This window comes from Lygodium microphyllum, chromosome 9 (genome assembly GCF_053477565.2).
Source record: "Lygodium microphyllum isolate KBCC chromosome 9, Lygodium_microphyllum_v1.1.10, whole genome shotgun sequence".
Taxonomy (NCBI): domain Eukaryota; kingdom Viridiplantae; phylum Streptophyta; class Polypodiopsida; order Schizaeales; family Lygodiaceae; genus Lygodium; species Lygodium microphyllum.
In genome coordinates, this window is record NC_141143.1 from 63971366 (window position 1) to 63986607 (window position 15242).

The 15242-nt window shown below is 38.4% G+C and overlaps 1 protein-coding gene across 1 annotated transcript in view; it reads left to right on the forward strand.

The window, feature by feature from the left end:
* PARP1 (poly(ADP-ribose) polymerase 2) overlaps nucleotides 1-15242 on the forward strand; it is a 98522-nt gene that overhangs the window by 42929 nt on the left and 40351 nt on the right. The window contains exons 5-11 of the mRNA XM_087684645.1: nucleotides 82-409; nucleotides 505-700; nucleotides 877-1041; nucleotides 1124-1184; nucleotides 1277-1349; nucleotides 1429-1680; nucleotides 2018-2255. Of these exons, the coding sequence (XP_087540771.1) occupies nucleotides 82-409; nucleotides 505-700; nucleotides 877-1041; nucleotides 1124-1184; nucleotides 1277-1349; nucleotides 1429-1680; nucleotides 2018-2255 (1313 nt within the window). The remainder of the gene's footprint in view (nucleotides 1-81; nucleotides 410-504; nucleotides 701-876; nucleotides 1042-1123; nucleotides 1185-1276; nucleotides 1350-1428; nucleotides 1681-2017; nucleotides 2256-15242) is intronic.

Genomic DNA, 15242 nt, shown 5'->3' on the forward strand with positions numbered 1-15242 from the left:
TCCCCTAAGCATCAGAGTTACTCACCAGCCATTGGCTCATAAAGTCTAGCTTCATGACTTGGTGTATACTGCTTTATGTAGGTTCTTCAAAAGGCAAGAGCAATACGGCCACTGAGGAAGTTTCTAAACAGAAGGGTACAAAACGAAAGAAAAAGGAGGAAGATGAGCCAGCAACCACTCTGAAAAAGAAAGATTTGGGTACTTCAAGCAAGAAAGCTCGTAAAGATGAAGATGCTAAGCGAATAGAGGAAAAAACTGAGTTTGAAAAACAACTTGAGAAGCAGAGTAAGGCACTTTGGGAAATCAAAGATAACTTAAAGAACAATGTTACTACCAATGAGTTACGGAGGATGCTAGAAGAGAATGGCCAAGATTCAACTGGTTCTGAGTATGATCTGAGGGAACGCTGGTGAGACTACTGGTCATTGGTTTAGAATTGAACAAATTAACTTCAGTCTACCCTGAAAATCCTAACTTTCTTTCAAATTTTGAGTTCAAATGCAGTGCAGATGGTATGCTATTTGGTCCTCTTAAAAGCTGTACATTGTGTAATGGTCCTCTTGAGTATCATGGGGGCAAGTACCGATGCAATGGCAATCTATCAGAGTGGAGCAAATGCACATACACTACTCTCTCACCTGAGCGGATAAAGGGCAAATGGAAGATGCCCGATGATATAGAGAACAGCTACCTTGAGAAGGTTTTTCCTTTTATTAATCTGACTGGGCAAAAGTCTGAATTTAGTTTTGCATGGTACAAGGATAAATCAGTGTGAAGGTCATGTGCTTGAAATGATAGCTTTTATTTGGGATTCATGAGGTATGTACCTTCACATCTAAGAAAGTTGATGAAAGGTGCATTCTATGTCTGTTGCAGTGGTTTAAAGCTCAGAAAGCTAAAAAAGAGAAGAGACTTCTGTTGGCCAAGCCTTCGGGGAATGTTGAAACAGATAGGCAGGTTGAGAAATCACAGAAAAATATTGTCAAGGCTGGTAGTTCATTGGAAGGTTTGAGGGTTGCATTTTTCGACAGGAAGACTAAAGTTAGTGTTTTCTTCTGTGATAGATACTCAATCTGCAAGCTCTTTGTTCTAAGACACTGAGTAGGATTTCTTGTGTTTGAAGGCAAAGTGGAAGTCGTTGATAGAGGCTGCAGGGGTCCAGATTCTTGGAGTTATCACACCAGGTGTGTTCAGTAAGCTCTATAGCCCAAAATTTTCAGGCATGTGAATATTTGTAAAAGTGTCGTAACATTCGCCATTTTGTGTGGTCCTTTAGAAACCGATTGCGTGATCATCAATGAAAGTGAAAATGACCTTGAAGAGAACAAAGCCAAATATCAGGAAGCATTGTAAGTCTTTACAAATATTGTAGAGATAACTTGAGAGTTGAAGTTTCAATTTAAATAATAAAAGGCCCCTTTGTTGCAGGAGTTTGCGAGTGCCAATTATAAAAGAAGACTTTCTTTCAGATTGTCTTGACAGAGGAGCTTTATTATCGTTTAGTCAGTATGTTTCTGAACTGGCTGGCAAAATTGAATCTAAAGTGAAAGTCAAAGTAAAGGGTAGGAGTGCAGTGCATGAAGAAAGTGGACTGCAGGATGTAGGGCATATCTTGGAAGATGGCAAGACAATCTATAACACTACTTTGAATCTTTCGGATCTGTCCACTGGTGTTAACAGGTATACTTGCAGTGTATCATGAAGCTCTTAATAACCACACAAAGTGGGTGTAGGCCAAAGCACATAATCGAATCTTAAACACGATGGAAGAGTGGCAAAAGGAACCATAGCCTGTTGAATTGACCACGTGAATTTCATGAAAAAACTGTGTTGAAATTCTCTTTTTCATTTAAGACATTGTATCTTACTAAATTTGTTTGCCTTCATTCGATCCATACAAAAAATGTGTATGCACATACATATGCATGTATGTTAAAGCACAAGAAGGAATTTATAATCTATTTCGTATTTACTCCATATGAGTATTTTCATGCCTTTCTTCTTTCTCATGTTGCAGCTATTACATCTTACAAATCATTGAACATGACAAAAAAAATGTGCATCACTTGTTTCGAAGATGGGGACGTGTTGGTAACTCAAAGATAGGTGGTTCTAAGCTAGAAAAGTTATCTAAGTCATCAGCAATAGCTGAGTTTAAAAGACTTTTCCGTGAGAAGACTGGGAATGCTTGGGAGTCATGGGAGAGCAAAGTGGGCTTTCAGAAGCTTCCAAACAAATTCTTTCCATTGGAAATAGTAAGGCAGTATATCTTCTTTAAGTGGAGAGGTTTCTCTAAGAATCAATCCAGGGCATTGTCTTTAAATTTGCATATACATCTCCTTATGGGCTCTTCTTTCTGTCTATACGTATTTCATTCAGTTCTTTGGCATGTTGATATAGTGTGATCAAACCTATCAAAATTGTCAAGTATCCTTATGGGCTCTTTTTTCTGTCTATACATATTTCGTTCAGTTCTTTGGCATGTCGATATAGTGTGATCAAACTTATCAAAATTGTCAAGCATCCTATGCCATGTTACAGTTTGTACCTTACATTGTGGAATTTAGGGTGGAGCCTGGAGGGTGCAAATTTGAGAAGCAAGCAGACTTGTCTTTTGTTTCATGTCTCAGGGTATGCCAAATTTAAAATTTTAAGTCAAAACAGGAGAGCTAATATGATACAGAAAATGTATGTAAAACCTGAGAAAAATGTGTGCTTAAAATAGTAAAGTGAAACAATATTGGAATAAATAAATTGAGGAAGCCAGGGACTGCTGTGGTTTGGTTTCTAGCCTGCTGCACTTCCACTTTTAGCCTCCTCTCAGCTCCAACTGGTGGTTACAGCACTTGGGATTCGTCTCTGGTGGTGGACGACACAAATCAACACCTCCCTCAGCCAACTCCCACGAGAGCTGCTGGCTGTTGGATAGCTCTCCCTTGAGTATCTTGTACACTCTTTCCTTTATTTACTACATTCATTCATTCACTTCAGAGTTATCTTTCTTCTTTGTTTGCAGTTTGTGTTTTGCGTTTTTGCATTTGCATTTTTGCATTTTGCATTTGCGTTTGAGTTCTCCGCGTTTTAGTTGTGGTACATTCGGTATTCTCTTATGCAAACTCTAGCATTTCTCCACATGGTATGAGAGTCGATGCTCTTCTAAACAGTTATTTGAGGATATTGTGGCCTTCTTGGCTTGTTCTTGATAACATTATATGTCATGTGCGGAGTCAGGTTGGCTCAGACCACTTGATCTTTGGATCCTCTAATGCTTTCTCAACTCCTTCAACGAACGCTCTATTGAGGTATTATGGTCTCGATTTGGAGGAGACCGCTTCATTTACTAATCTTTCTTTTAGGGATCGTTTAGAGAGGCCCAACTCTTCTTCATCTCATATTTCTTCACAAGGTGCATCTCAATTGGAGTGCTTCATTGACGAGACTCATCACCTCTCATTTGAGGAAAGGCTATCCACTCAAGACACAACTGAAAGTTCAAACTCTTCACAATCAAGCCTAGTCTAATTACGTCTACCCTACTCCTTCAGTTATGTAAGGACCACTTGTAAGTCACTTGGAAGACCCATTTTGGTATCGATATGGATTTAAAGAAAACTCTATGGTGCATGGATCGGATGCAAGGCTTACGCGTAATGAGTAGAAGAAGCTCTTCCTCATTCTCTTTTACTTATAAATAGACTTAAATAAGAGTAAAGCAAAATTGAGCGACATACTATTGGGTACGATTTCTTCCCCATACATAGAGTGGGCATCTCCTCCATGCCGTATTTATAATATTAAAATGAATCTTGTTTTGCCCAAAGATAGGCCCTTTACAACCATCCTTTTCATAAAAGAGTTTGAGTTTGCGATCAGTTGCATAACTCATAACTATTGAGAGCCATAAAATATTTTTAAAATATCTTCTATATATCTCCTAGAATCTCAAATATCAATAAATATTTACAAAGAGGATGTATGTATGCCCTAGAGTAAAGGGTGGTGCGTTTATTTAAATAATTCAATGAAGAAGTCTATGGAATGAATTGCACTTGTTGCATATATCCAATTCATCTTGCTCCACACAACAATTGTCAAAAATTTAGAAAACCATGTTAGAAAAATAATTAACTAAATAAATACAACTAGCCATAATAAATCAAATAATCATTGAAATTTAATTAAATAATTAAATTATGTAGACATTAGTACTTTATTGTGGCATTATCCACGTACAACTTCACCCATGTATTGAGAAACCCTTCACCCACAGCTTGTGTTTTTGCGTTTTTACGTTTTTATGTTTAGGGTTTGTAGCCCCAAAAAGGGGTGCCACCCTAGACTGACTGTGCCTATTTATAGGCCACTCTCTCACTCATTCTTTACCGCTAATTCATTCAGTTCGTCACCTCTTCTCTCCAGCCTCTCCACTGTCCTCACACCCCTTCCGGAGGACATTTTGGTTCGTGGTTTGTGGCTGTCTTCATCATCTTCCTTGTGCTACGGCACCCTTGTTTCCTTGTATCACATTCACTCCATGATTCAGATCTTCGTCATTACATTCATCAGAGTTTCTTCTCTCTTCTATTCTCTTCTCCATGTTTGCCGAGTTCACTCTGTGTTTCTCCTTGCAAATCCTCGTCTCGTTGTTCGTGATGTTTTGACATGGTATCAGAGCTGGATTTGCTCAAATAGTGGCAAAGATCCTTCACTCCAATGACAGCAAAGACGGGTTGTGGGTTTGACATCCACTTGTCTTCTTCTTGTGCTGCATCAAAATCTTGTTTTTGTAGGTTTCAGGTGTTTTCAGCTTGCTGCCCACACCTCTTTCGGGGAGGACATCGCAGTCTCAGCTATCCCTTGCTGTCATCTATAGCTTGGCACTTGTTTCCAGTCTTCCACCTGCAGTTTGTAGTTTTTTACAGTAGAGCGATTGTTGTTGATCTCTCTCCATTTAGAAAATAATCTCGTTTTTACAGATTTTAGGTATTTCAGCTTACTGCCCACACCCCAGACGCAGAGGACATTGCAGTCCAAACTGGCCATTGCTGTCTATAAGAGTCTGGTTTTTGTTTTCAGCCTACCACACATTGTTCGGAGCTGATTTCAGCATACTGATTGCTGTTGCTGGTTTTTCCTGCATTTTTAGTCTCTCTCTCTTGGAGCTTGCGTTTGCTGTTTTCTCTCTCTTGCAGCCTGTGTTTTTAGTCTTTCTCTCCCTCACTTGCGTTTTTATATTGGTTGCAACCTCTTACTGCTGGTCGCATCCTCCTCCCACTGGCAGTTCACTTCCAGCCCTTTCATTGCCCTCCTAGCCCTTGAGGCGGACATTGCAGTTCATTGTTCGTGGTCATCTCTTTCTTCTTCTTCTCAGTAAGACACATAGTACCCATGGCTTCTTTACCAACAAATGAGCAGACTATTGGGTGCTCCTAGTGTGGCACACATGGTCATTCCATCGAAGGCTGTCCACTTCGACCTTTGCTTCCCACCGCCCTAGAGTATATGCGCCTCCCACCTGACACTACCTTTGTCACCTCCTTTCTAGGCCACAGAGATCATTTTGCATCGGCTATCACAATACTATGCTCAAGGCAATAAGATGCATCTGATGCGCACTAAGTCCTTTCGAGCACATGGAGGATCGATTGGCGCTACAACCTCTTGGAGATCATTGCAATGCCAGCAGCAGTCTTCTTCCACCTATTTTCGGGTACAGTGGCTACCATGGCCCGTGGTTCTGTAGTCCGCTCCATCGAGAGACAGTGATTGTTTGATAGCGTCTCCTTGTTAGTCTACTTCTTTAAGAGAAAATGGGTGCTCGAACCCTTCCTTTTCTTCGGCTTCCAAGTCCGCTCCATTGAGAAGCAGCGACTATTGCCTACTCATTGCTCAGTTTGAGCCCCATCCTTCACCCTCGCCTCCTCAGGTTTGAGAGGCCACCTCTGGGAGTTCTTCACCATCCCAAATACCTTCTTCGGCACGACCGGCAACACTCCTTTCATCCTTAGATATTTTGGAGTGCGTGATCCATGAGTTTTTGGATTGCCTATCTATCTCAAAGGGGGATTCAAAGGTGGATGATCTTTCTTTGCTCTCCGAGGTGGCATCTACATCTATTGCGACTTTAGAGGAGGCTCCTATTCTTCTAGTTTCAAAGGGGGCCCCCACCCACCGCTCAATCCTTCGCACACCTTGGCGGAGGCTTTTTACCTTCTTCCTCTACCCTTGGATGGGGTGGCTTCCTTCCAGCGGTCATCTCACCTATTGATACCTAGGATCTCGAGGATTTACCTAGATTGGGGCCTTGGAGGTTCAGCCATGACTTGGTGATGAGGCCTTCGTATTCTTCTTGCATGGATGCACGAAGCTAGTGGCTTCTCTCTCGAGGTTGAGTTTTGGGTTCTCGAGTTCACTCTGTCTATTGTTCTTTATTGCAGGTTACATTTCAGGTGGAAATCTTGGATCTTAGGGATCCTCTACATCTTCTTCCTCCTCTTCTTCTTGCCTTGGTTACTTGGTCAGTACGGAGCCAAGTCTCGAGATCGAGTACGGGCATATCCTTATGGTTCTCGGCACCACACAAAGTCTGACATTTGTCCTCTGCATTGCATGTTTTCATCATCTTTGTACTAGGACGCTTGGGCAAGTGAACAATTTTTCCATGAGGGACACTGTCCAAGTGGGACTTGCTGCATGAGCATTTTTCAGCATGTAGCATTCCATCTCCATCTCACTCTTCTCTTCTCCCTTTAAATGGATGGAGAAGACTAATGTAAAATGTATTATGAATTTTCTAATGTTCAGGCGATTCTATTCTAAAAGCATTATCATTGATACAATGAATAATTTTAAATGGTCCATAAAATCTAGGTGCAAGTTTAACATTAGGATTCTTCTCAACATTATGCAATCTACGTTTCTCAATTCGGAACTAAATATAGTTACCTTTTTTAAAAGCATAGCTTGTCTCTTTCTATTAGCTTGCTTAATATAGGATTGCTGGGCCTTAGCAATCAATTGCTTAACTTGTTTAAAAAATAGTGGAATGAGTATGTACCCAATCATTAATAGAAGGCACTTTCTAACTTAAATGAAAGGTAGGTATTGGCATTTTTCAACCATAGATAACTTCAAAAGGTGCTTTGTGTGTAGCAGAGTGAGGTGTATTATTGTAGACAAATTATAAAAGATGTAAATGTTGATCCTAGGTATTGGGTGAAGAGATAGTATAGGCATAAATTAAATCAAGAATGGTGCTATTAGTAGCTTCAGTTTCTCCATTAGTTTCAGGATGAAAGGTTGAACTAAAATCAATTTTAGTACCAAGGTTGGAAAATAGAGTTATCCAGAAATTGTTGCAAAAACGGGGATTATGATCAGATACAATAATATTTGACAGACCATGATGTACAAAGATATGCTTAAGAAAAAAATTAGCAACTTGTGAAGTAGTTGGAGTTTTTGTGTATGCAATAAAATATGCTTGCTTACTAAATCGATTTGTAATAGTCCAAAGCATATTATTTTGCGAAGAAGTCACTGGTAAACTAGTGATGAAATCCATTGAGATTTGTTCCCAAGGTGAGTTAGGAGTTTTTGTGTATGCAATAAAATATGCTTGCTTACTAAATCGATTTGTAATAGTCCAAAGCATATTATTTTGCGAAGAAGTCACTGGTAAACTAGTGATGAAATCCATTGAGATTTGTTCCCAAGGTGAGTTAGGAGTTTTTGTGTATGCAATAAAATATGCTTGCTTACTAAATCGATTTGTAATAGTCCAAAGCATATTATTTTGCGAAGAAGTCACTGGTAAACTAGTGATGAAATCCATTGAGATTTATTAACAAGGTGAGTTAGGAATAGATAAAGGCATTAATAAACTATATTGCTTACCATGATGTCTTTTAATTCTTTGGCAAATAAGACATTAAAAAATAAAGGCAAAAATACCTTAATTCATGTGAGGCCAATAAAAGTCTTATTGCAAATTACACAGAGTGGAAACGATGTCATGATAATCCATATAAGATAGATCGTGAACTTCGTGGAGAACAAAATGACGAAAAGGGTGAGTAACACGCAAATGTTTCTCATAAAAGAGGAATCTGTTAGAGACAGAAAAATTATTGACAGGAATCCATTAATTTTGAGACAAATGCAATCAAGCATAATGAAAATTAGAGTTATGCAAATACGTATTTTTCATAGCATCTAATGAAGATGTAGAAATCATATAAATATTATTTATAGACAGTCTATGACTAAATGCATCAGCTAAAACATTTTTTTAATTGGCTTGATACTAGATTAAATGATGGAAAGACTGAATGAAAGATGCCCATTAAATATGCCTATAAAAAATTGTGGTTGAGAAAGAAGGTGTTTGATACTTTGTTGATTTGTCTTAATCATAAATTTTGAGTCTATTAAATAATGTTTCCATATGCGTAATGCATATATTATAACTAAAAGTTTATTGTTATATATACTATTCTTAAGTTCAGAGGGTTTCAATTTATAGCTAAAATATGCAATTGGATGGTTATGTTGCATCAATACGGCACCAATGCCAAAATCACTAGCGTCAGTCACGACTAGTAAGAATGGTCTACTGGAATCAGGGAGTTGTAAAACATGTATATGAGTTAATGCATGGTTTAGTAAATCAAAGGATCATTGTTGGTTGTCGTTCCAACGAAATACAAAACCTTTCTTTAATAACAAAGTTAATGGCAAAGCAAGCAATGAAAAGTTTTTAACAAATTTACGATAAAAACTGGCTAGTTCTAAAAATGAGCGGACTTCATGTATATTTTTAGGTGTAGGCCATTTATTAATAGTCTCGATTTTGCGTGGGTCAACTTGTATTCCTTTAGCAGACACAATATGATTTAAATACTCAATTTTTGTTTGAAAAAAAATACTCTTTTCTAGGTTAGCAAAAAGATGATTTTGTTTTAGTAAACTAAAGACTAAAGATAAGTGATGTTCATGTTCTCTTTTAGTTTACTAAAAACAAGTATATTATCAAAAAAGATAATAAAACAATGCTGAAAATTTAAAAACATTCGATCTCAAGGATCAGGGTACAAGGGTAATGAGCTGGAGAGTGTGTTGTACTCTGAATAGATTTCGAATCGCAGCAAGGTACCCTCCGAATGTCGAACACTAGCAAATGCAAGTGAGAAGCTGGATCTGATGCAGACAGCAGCAAGGAGAGAGACTAGAAACACAGGGAGTACGAGAGAAAGACTAAAAATGCAGGTAGGACAGTCTGTAGGAGAGAGAAAGACTAAAAACGCAAGCAGCAGGTGAGAGAAAGACTAAAAACGCAGGAAGGACAGCCTGCAGGAGAGAGAAAGACTAAAAACACAGGCAAGACTGTGATGACATGGCAGGTTGTATGGCAGCAAGTCTATATAGGAACAACAGTTGCTTGGCTGGAATTAGCTCCAAACTACGTGAAGAGGATTGGAAATCAAGCACCAATTGATGGAGATAGCAATGGACAGCTTTGGCTGAGATGTCCTCCGCGAACGGGGTGTGGATAGTAAGCTGAAACACCTGAAATTTACAAAAACGAGATTAAGGGCTGAATGGAGGGTAGCATATGTATTTATAGAAAGTTTGGGCCCTACCAAGTGGGTTTGTGCTTATGGGACACAGAAACTCTCTAGGATCACGTTTCTTTTAAATAAATAAGGTTTCTTCATTAATTAATCACGTTTTGGGGCTGTTTAAGTAAAGCTAATGCATTTTTAGCTCAACAGAAGGGCATTAGTGAAAATTCAAAGTGGCCAAATCGAGTCCTAAAGGCTGTTTTATAAATGTGAGGTGTAGCCATGCGGCGGACTTGATGATAGCCGAACTTAAAGTCAATCTTACTAAACATAGTAGCACATTGTAATTTGTCTAACAGGTCATCTATATGTTGTCTTATGGTTAACTTAGACTTGGCAGCTTCGACTACATTAATTAATATGAGAAAAGCTTTAGATTGTTTTCGAATGGTATGCTTTGCCTGAGTGTGACTAATTAATGGGTATAGCTCAGTGTCTATTAGTTCTTCAAGAAAAAGAATTTTACTTTCATGTTGAATATGCATCGAATGCATGTCATAATCAATGTTAGGATTAAATTGATGTTACCAAGGTATACCTAAAATTACATTGGCAAATTATAACGGTGGTACTAAAAAATTTCATTTTTTGCTATAGGGTCCAATGCAAATTTCTAATCTATGTACTTCTTTAGTTTCATTATATCGTTGCCCTAAAAATGTAGCCTTAATTTTATAAGTGGATGAAACAATTTTTAGTTGCAGTTTTTTGACTACCTTTTCTGATACAAAGTCATGTGTGCTATTGTAATCATGCAAGATAATCATTTCATTATTATGGATTTTACATCTCATTTTCAATAAAGCATGGATAGAAATTTCACCAGTAAGTTTGTCAGTGTCATTAGAATTTTCTCCCATGAGTGTGGTTTCATTAAAATCAAGTATCACTTCAAGGTCTTCAGTTGCTTCATTAGCTCTAAGATAATTTAAATGTGTAGTAGCCTTTTCAAATTACGAGTGTTGCTCATAGAACAATGACTCGCAATGTGATCGGAGCGATTGCATTTATAACAAATTACATTCTTGAAATTGGTATTTGAGATACTTCGATTAACATTTTTAGGTCCAGATGACTTAGGCAGATTAGAAGGTAGAGTAGAAATCTTGGGATTAGAATTTGAAGTAGGGTGGTTTACATTATTATAAAAATTTCTCATCCAGGATCTACGATTAGAATGATTTTTTCCAAATGGAAAGATAGAATTATGAAAAGAATTAAACAAGACGTGTTACCCATTGGAAGTTGGAAGTTGTCACGGATCTTTAGTTTGTTTCTTTTCAGCGTCATACGCCAAAGAGATAGCCTTGTTCAATGTGTTGGGTTTAAACATATTGACTTTGGCTAGTAAAAACGGAAGAAGGTTGGATATATACTTCTTTTTAAAAGTCGATTCGGCTACAAGCTCGTCGACCATTTGAAGTTATAGCAAAGTGTTGTAGAATCTTTCGGTGTATTAAGGATTGGTTTGTCGCTCCCGGGAATGACTCCCATGTAAGAAGACGAGTAGTTCTCTTGCGTGTAACATTTTACCATAAAGAAGCTTTGTCGATAAAATGATGTAAAGCACATTGGATTTTATCATTTTCAAGATAACTTTCATTATCAAAATATGAGTCAAATTGACTTGGCTAGGAGAGAACCTTACGACTATCTTTAATACCATTGTAAATATTAAATTTAAAGGTCGCTTGCTATCTTTATCTCTTTGCGGGTGGATTGTGCTTCAAGGATGGCATTGATGGTGCGGACCATAGCGTCGTCGACTGAGGGAATTTGGGATGTAGAATACTTTAGAGATCACATCTCTTGCTCCAATTGGACTCAATGTTGGCGCTCTTCTTTCAATTGCATGGCCAATAAATCCATGCGTTGCTCCATATTTGGGGTTTAGGAAGCGACGATTTAGAGTCAAAATTTATAGTATTGGACGGTCCTTCATGAGACATGGTGATTGCTTGTGGCTTGGTAAAAAGATCCGAATAATAAAGACGCCTCGTACTTAAAGAGATACTTTGCTTGTGACAATAAAAATGTGATGTGTAAGCACCAAAATAAAAAGTGGCTTCCTGACAAAATGAGGAGACGGAATGGGCAAGAAAGATTGAAAATTTTAATGTTATTTTAATAAAGTTTTGCATTCCTGGAGTGACTGTGCAGGAATCTCCTCTTGAGGATTGTAAGCCAATTGTGATTTAGGTAGATCAGTGAAGTTTGTAGGTGACTTGCTATAGGAGAGGATGGAGTTAATGTAGTAAAAGAGAATTAAAAAAAAATTGACTTTTTATGGCAAAAGGATGCCGTCAACCTGCTCGACAGTGATAAAAAAGCGGCTCTCTGCTTTTTCCCTTGCCCCCTTCCCCCTCCAACAAAAAAAAAAGAAATTTATAAAGAAGCTTTAAGCTTCTTAAAGATTTAACTAAGCTTAAATATAAAGCTTAATTAAGCTATGTTTAGCCTTCTTTGGCCTTAAAACTCAAGAATAATGGTGCCATGGTAAGGGGGCATGATTTTTTAATGTTGGACTGCATTGAGAAATTTTCGGGCAGGGATAGGGGGGTTTGGGGTTTTGAAGCCTTGGGAATCTAGCCGTGAAGTCGGTTTGGGCTGAGATGAACTGTAGAACCTGTTTGCTCCGAAGAGCTCACCTTCACACAAGAGGATAGGCGATTGGAAGCCCCAGATGTAGGTTGGGCTCTGATACCATTGTTGCGTAGATCGGATGAAAGGCTTGTGCGTAACGAGTAGAAGAAGCTCTCCCTCACTCTCTTTTACTTATAAAAATGAAAGCACGACTCATAAAACTCAAAGTAGACTTAAAGAAGAGAAAAGATAAATTAAGCGATATACTATTGGGTACAATTTCTCTTGCATATATGGAGTGGGCATCTTCTCCATGCTGTATTTATAATATTAAAATGAATCTTGCTTTGCCCAAAGATAGGCCCTTCACAACTACTCTTTTCATAAAAGAGTTTGAGTTCACTGAATAAATGGTTGCAATCAGTTGCACAACTCATAACTGTAGAGAGCCATAAAATATTTCTAAAATATCTTTATATATATATCCTAGAATCTCAAATATCAATAAATATTTACAAAGAGGATGTGTACACGCCTTAGTTAACGGCGGTGCATCTATTCAAATAATTCAATGAAGAAGTCTATGGAATAAATTGCGCTTATCACATATATCGAGTTAATCTTGCTTTACACAGCAACAATCAAAATTTTAGAAAATCATGTCAGAAAAATAATTAACTAAATAAATGTAGCTAGCCATAATAAATCAAATAATAATTGGAATTCCATTAAATAATCAAATCATGTATATGTTAGTATTTGAGATATGAATATTGTGGCATCACCCACGTACGGCTTTACCCCCATTCACACTTGCAAGTTTCACACCTGTAAAGGATAGGCATCCCCATCAATCTTCTACCTAAGACGAAAAGTAATTTGCTCTTAGGAATGTGTCGCATGCTAACAGAGAACCATTCAAGGTGCTCATCCCGTCAGTGTGCACACAAGGGAGAACCATTGTATATGCTCATCCCCTCGTGTAGGTGCCACTTATCAAGACTCTATAATCAAAGATGTTCTCCTCTATTTCATTTTAGTATGAGTTCGGTGCTTCCCATTCACCTTCACATTTCTTGCCCTCCCTCCTACTATTGCTTCATAGTTAGATTTTTCTCCATTCAATCTATATCCCAATTTTAGACCTACTATAGGTTATCTTGTCTTAGCTTATGTTGTCTTTGATGTACATTTAGGTTTTAGGTCATCAAAGTAGACACTCAATGGTGTACCACTTTGCACCTAGTGCTTTGTTGTCGAGAATGCCACTTTGTTCGTAGAGGTATACCACTTTGCACCCATGCACTTTGTGCCTCCTCCATATCTACATTGCATCACCCTCCACCCTCTGGTCTTGTTTTGTGGGGAATACCCCTCTAGTGCACTATACCACCCCCTTGGTTGCTAAAACACATGAATCCTTTTCTTGTGCTAATGAGTTACCTTCTCCTTTAAAGGACTCGAGGAGTGGATAGGAATTAGCTAGCCATTTAGACCTAGTCCCTGTGAAGAAAACAACTAGGGTTTGCACTGAGGACACACAAAGTGTACGACCAGGTTAGAAACACAAAGAGACAGAGACAGACACAGACATAGAGGGCAAAAGTTCAAAACTCAAACCCTAAATCCCTAGAGTTCTCTTGGATTAAGCCGAGATCTTTGCATGGCTAGGAGATGCAACCATTGGGACAAATTGCACTAATGGTTTGTCTGAGCCTTAGGACCGGTTCCATATTGATTGGGCACTAAAGAATAGAATGCCAGTGGTTTGGGACTATGTGCTTAGCCACTGGAGATGGTACAAGACAATGAACCTGGCCAAGACAGAAGATGCACATGTGAGAATGCTCACGGAATAAAAGTCACCATAACTGAGCCACATTACACTTTTGGATGTGGTTGCAATGATAAAAGTTATTGAGAACAACTTGAGGAATGTAGGGTTACTCTCCCTAAAATTTAGGGAGTTACTATTTTTGGACCCCAGAATCTCTTCGCGTCATTATCTTCATTTTTGCATGAGGATTAATTCTCTGGTTTGTGCTGAGGTCAAATTTTGCATTGATTATGGAGAATTTTCGACCGGAATGTTTAAACGGGAAAATTGTTACATGTATGCCATGTGGCAAAAATTCCCAAACGAGAGAGAGAGAGCATTAAAAAAAGATGTAATAGGCATGAGGGGCAGATATGAGAATGAAGTTTTGAGGAGCTGAGGGCAGATTGTTGCAAGTTCATTAGCTATGGAGAGTACTTCTTCGTCTTTGACTCATGTACGGGGGTAGAGCTTGCTCCCTTTGGTCAACTTTCTCTCTATTCTCAGAGGAAATGCTTTGCATGATGGGCTGATTTCATTTGCACTTCTGCTGAGGTAAGAGCCTCACTGTCTAAGTTCAGGAGCAGTTGTTGGCTTCTCCAATGCAGGAACTAAAGAAAGTGATGACCATGCCACACAGGAACAGGGTATTTCAGCTCTGATTTAGTGCTGCAGACTGCAATTTTGCACATGAATCATTGAGTTATGGTCGCAGAAAATGCTTTCCAAAAAGGGATGTTTTTCTGGATATGCTGGACAGTAAGAACAGTGAATACAAAGTTCTACAGACTGCAATTCTGCACATGAATCATTGTGTTATGGTCACAGAGAATGCTTTCCGAAAAGGGATGTTGTTGTAGTCATGCTATACTGTCTTTATGCAGCTGGGATTTACTCAGATAAGATGAAAACCAACTGTTCACAGGTTATGTATTTTGGAACATTTCATTTTTGTAACTTTCCATCTTTTAATTGATAAAGAAATATCGAGAGGGGCACTGGTTTTCGGGGCCAATTTGGTATTGAGTGAGGTCTCTGTTTGTGTGTGTGTGATAAAAGACTAGGTATTAATTGAAGGAACTACCGCTTTATGTGAGTCATAGACTAGTTTCAAACCCACATTGAAAATCACACCATTCACAGCTACGGGTATTCTATTGATACCAAAGCTGATTTCAATATCAATTCCCAAACCAACCTCAACCCCTTTTGGCAGTGGT